The sequence below is a fragment of the Otolemur garnettii genome, unplaced genomic scaffold (genome assembly GCF_000181295.1).
Source record: "Otolemur garnettii isolate 467f Iridium unplaced genomic scaffold, OtoGar3 scaffold00232, whole genome shotgun sequence".
In the NCBI taxonomy this organism is placed as follows: domain Eukaryota; kingdom Metazoa; phylum Chordata; class Mammalia; order Primates; family Galagidae; genus Otolemur; species Otolemur garnettii.
In genome coordinates, this window is record NW_003852627.1 from 527,951 (window position 1) to 531,717 (window position 3,767).

The 3,767-nt window shown below is 43.0% G+C and overlaps 1 protein-coding gene across 1 annotated transcript in view; it reads right to left on the reverse strand.

Annotated features, from left to right (window-relative positions):
• Positions 1 to 3,767, reverse strand: part of USP7 (ubiquitin specific peptidase 7) — a 40,398-nt gene that overhangs the window by 4,164 nt on the left and 32,467 nt on the right. Inside the window, exons 19-24 of the mRNA XM_023508218.1 lie at positions 3,479 to 3,579; positions 2,537 to 2,690; positions 2,145 to 2,212; positions 1,571 to 1,679; positions 1,398 to 1,475; positions 434 to 534 (exon numbers count right to left, since the gene is read on the reverse strand). Coding sequence (XP_023363986.1) covers positions 434 to 534; positions 1,398 to 1,475; positions 1,571 to 1,679; positions 2,145 to 2,212; positions 2,537 to 2,690; positions 3,479 to 3,579 — 611 coding nt within the window. The remainder of the gene's footprint in view (positions 1 to 433; positions 535 to 1,397; positions 1,476 to 1,570; positions 1,680 to 2,144; positions 2,213 to 2,536; positions 2,691 to 3,478; positions 3,580 to 3,767) is intronic.

The following is a 3,767-nucleotide window of genomic DNA, read 5'->3' on the forward strand; positions in this document are numbered from 1 at the left end:
TGGAAACCATAAAGCACTAAGAATGTCCTCCATACTGACTTGAAGGCAAGGTCACAAGAGCACCAAGCTCTTGAAATAAACACTCAACATAAATCAGGGGCTCCTTTCTAGGCCTGCAAAATGGCTGACCAGATCCAATGACCCAATTTCCCACGTAATCAAGGGACACCTCTTCCAGCTTCAGTTGATCAATTTGATTCATATTCTTCCTCCACTTGGCTTTTCTGCCTGAATCTCACCTTTTTTCTATAGCTAGTATTATTAGGAGATTAAGGGGAAGGAGAATGCCTTCACTGGAAAGTGCCTCTCCAAAAGACTGGCTTCTCTCCAGGTGTGGCTGGGACATACCCTGGCTGTGCTCATTCCCATCAATGTGAGGGCAGTGTGGTGGGTGGAGGGATCGTTCCTACCTTTGGGCTCCAGAAATACTTGCCTAAGTTTCCCTGATGCTTTCTCCCCGAGCTCTACGGCCTTTTTACATTCTTCTAACAGGTCCCGGACACACCCGTGCTTGTCTGGATATAGTGTTATTTCCTAAATAATAGGTAGATGAAATAAGCACTTTAAAGAAAACCAAAGGCCTGCAATAAAAACTGGAAGTAGGAAAAGCTGCAGCAGTTATTCTCAATTGTCTCCAACTGGTCCTCCATGCCCACATGTATGTCCCCACCTGCTGGTCTCTCAGTTGCGAGTTCACTCAGGGCAGGCTAACCTAGGAGCGACCCAGGATTGGCAAGTCAGGATGCAAAGACTGATTTCTACAGACAAACACTGCATGTGCAAATCTTGCCATTTGTAGAACAGCTTCTCAGGCCATGATCCCCCGAAGGGCCTTCTAAGAGCCTTCCTGTTTCTCAGTGCAGAGAGAAAGCCAAGCTGGTCCAGATAACAGACTGACACACTCTGTGGGCTGCAGCCTGACCAACTCTACACAGGAGAGGCCAATCATGTCTCAAACCTTCAACACTGGTTTGAATGACTTGGCAACAAACTGGGCACAGACTTTCTAGAGGAACCGCCTAAAGGTATGAGTGTGCACGTCTTCCATCTGGAGCAAGCACGTGACACCAAGCAAGCAGCCTGTACCAGCAGTGTGTGCACAGAGTCAGTGTGGGGTCTGATCAGAGGCCTACCAGGCCCATTCCCCCATAGTCTCACAGTTTGAGAAGGATACTGCCCCTGGGCTAAGGAGCAATGCCTAAAAGCATCAACACTTCCATTCACCCTAAAAGGCCTCAGAGAGTTGTACCAGGGAGGAAGGGGGAAGACTGAAGGCCAGGGGACATCTAATACCTGCTGTCATTTAAAATGTGTTTTTCTTTTGTTATTTTAGAATAAGACGTAAGGATATACAGGAATAGCAAGCAATACTCACAGTTATTTTAAAGAAAACTTACCTCTTCCCTAAATTGGCTGTTTAACCATATACATTTAAAACTCCGTCTGTTCTCAAAGTCTGTGATTTTCATCTTAAGCTATTAAGAAAAGATAAGATTAACTTTAGCTAAATTTCCACAAAAACCCAAGCCTTCTCTTTAGCACCCACAGTTACATTAATTTGGACTCATACCTGCTGATAGTAAAGTTTCTTAGGTTGTCTAGGCTTGAAGAACTGTAGAAGATCTCTTAAAGTCCCTTCATAATTATGTCTAAGTGGATTACCTGGGCCATCCCTATAACTACACAAGAAAACAGCATATAAATAAGTGTCTTGTTTATTTGCCTAAAACAAACACCCTTGATTAAGCATAAAATCAAACAACTGGCCTTACACCTAAACATGAAATTTGGACCTGACATAGGGTTGAGCCTTACATCCCTGTTTCCCAAGCCCTAAGCTCCCCTGGCTGTCTGGGATGGCACACAGAAACCCAGCAGGGACCGGCCCACCTGGACATATGGGAAATGCACTGATGATGTTTCTAGAGTAAGTCTGGCTTTAGATGAGACTGTCAATTACTTTTACAACTCAGAGTAATATGGTCAAGACATGAGTGGTGACAACTCTAATCTGAAGCTAAGCAAGAAATGAATGGTGTGTCAGGTGAAGTGGCTGTTTGTTAACATTAGCTCCAAGATGTTTGATGAACTATGGGAAGCATGTGGTAACGGCCCAATGCCATGGGTCTGTGAGTGCAACTTACCCTTGAGACTTGAAGAACTGGAGCAGCATTGGATCCGTGTTGAGCCTCTGTGCAACTGTCTTTGCAACCTACCAGGCAGAGATAAACCAGGAGACGGAAAGGGAGTTCACATTTAGAGCAAGAACAGAAATGTGCTCATGAACTTCATATATAATTACTTACATTCCCTAGAAATTTATTATTTAACAGGAATCAACTATCGTCCTTAGTATAGCACCAGGGAAGATCATTTTTGCCTTTGAATGGTGAGGCCTATAGGTTTCTTATTTTCTGACTGATTATCCCGGCTCCCATGGCAGGATCAGCCTCAGCCCACCTCCTTCACAGCCCTCCTATACCAAATCCATCACACAGCTTTTCTAGCAAGCATTTCAAAAACAAACATTTAATACCTGAAAATAATTCATTCTATTTGATAATGTCACCACAAATCCAGGGTCATTAGGTATTGTTTTATCACAGAAAATGACATCCACACGGTGGTAGAGGTCTCTGAAGTATTCTTTTGCGGTGGGTAATTCACTGTTATCATTTTCAGGGTCATCCCTGGAGGAAAAGGTTGGCAGACTGAATCAATGTCCACGCAGCAAAAACAACATCTTTTATGCCAACAGTGACACCAAGAGGTTCTCTCACAATCTGAACTCGGGCCTCCCTTCTGGGCAGGCCCAACAACACAGTCAACTATGGACAGGAGAAGTGCTCTGCACCACACACAGTGCTGGCTGCCTGACAGCTCAGTGCTCCTACAAAGCCAGAACACACTGGGGATGGAGCTGCCTGTACAAACAAGCAGGCTCAGAACTGAGGGCAGCAGAGCCCAGGCGCTGACCTGGAGGAATTACTGCTTTACGTGAGATAGGAGACCACAGAGCTGCTGGCTTACAAGCATATTTAAATAAATTATCAAAGTAATCCACTGAACAGAGCATTCTAAGAAGTTTCTTTTTCTTTCTTTTTTTTTTTTTTTGCACTTTTTAGCCGGGGCTGGGTTTAAACCCACCACCTCCGGCATATGGAGCCAGTACCTTACTCCTTTGAGCAACAGGCGCTGCCCATCCAAGAAGTTTCAATTTCATATATTTTAGGAGAAGGAAAACAATTGTTATTCCACAAAGACTCTTCCCACGCTAATAGTTATGTTCACTTACTGACCTTTTTAGGATGTTAGAGAGTATTATGTGGTAAGAATGTTCACCATCCCTAATTCCAAAACCTAGAGAAGGCAGCTAACGTCAACACAACATGGCACAGGGTCTAGATATGTTTCTTAGAACAACTTATAAGAAAAAAATACTGACATTACTACAAAGATCCTTCAAAAAAGTACGTACTTTTGAAACACAATAATGTCCCCATCCATTAGTTCATCCAGGGCTTTATCAAGAGACACGTCATAGTCCTGAATTCGCTCTGTTAAATTCGGTTTAACTTCCTACAGTAAAAGACATGAAATGGTCACACCACAGTTTAAGGTGAAACATGGCCATATATTCTTCTGTGTGCTCTAAGTATTTTCTCTACACCCAATTCTGTCCACCTACATTTTTAGTTAAAATGCTAATGGGAAAAACTAAATAAATCCATAAATATGTAATAATTACTAATCCTTTTTTTTTTTTT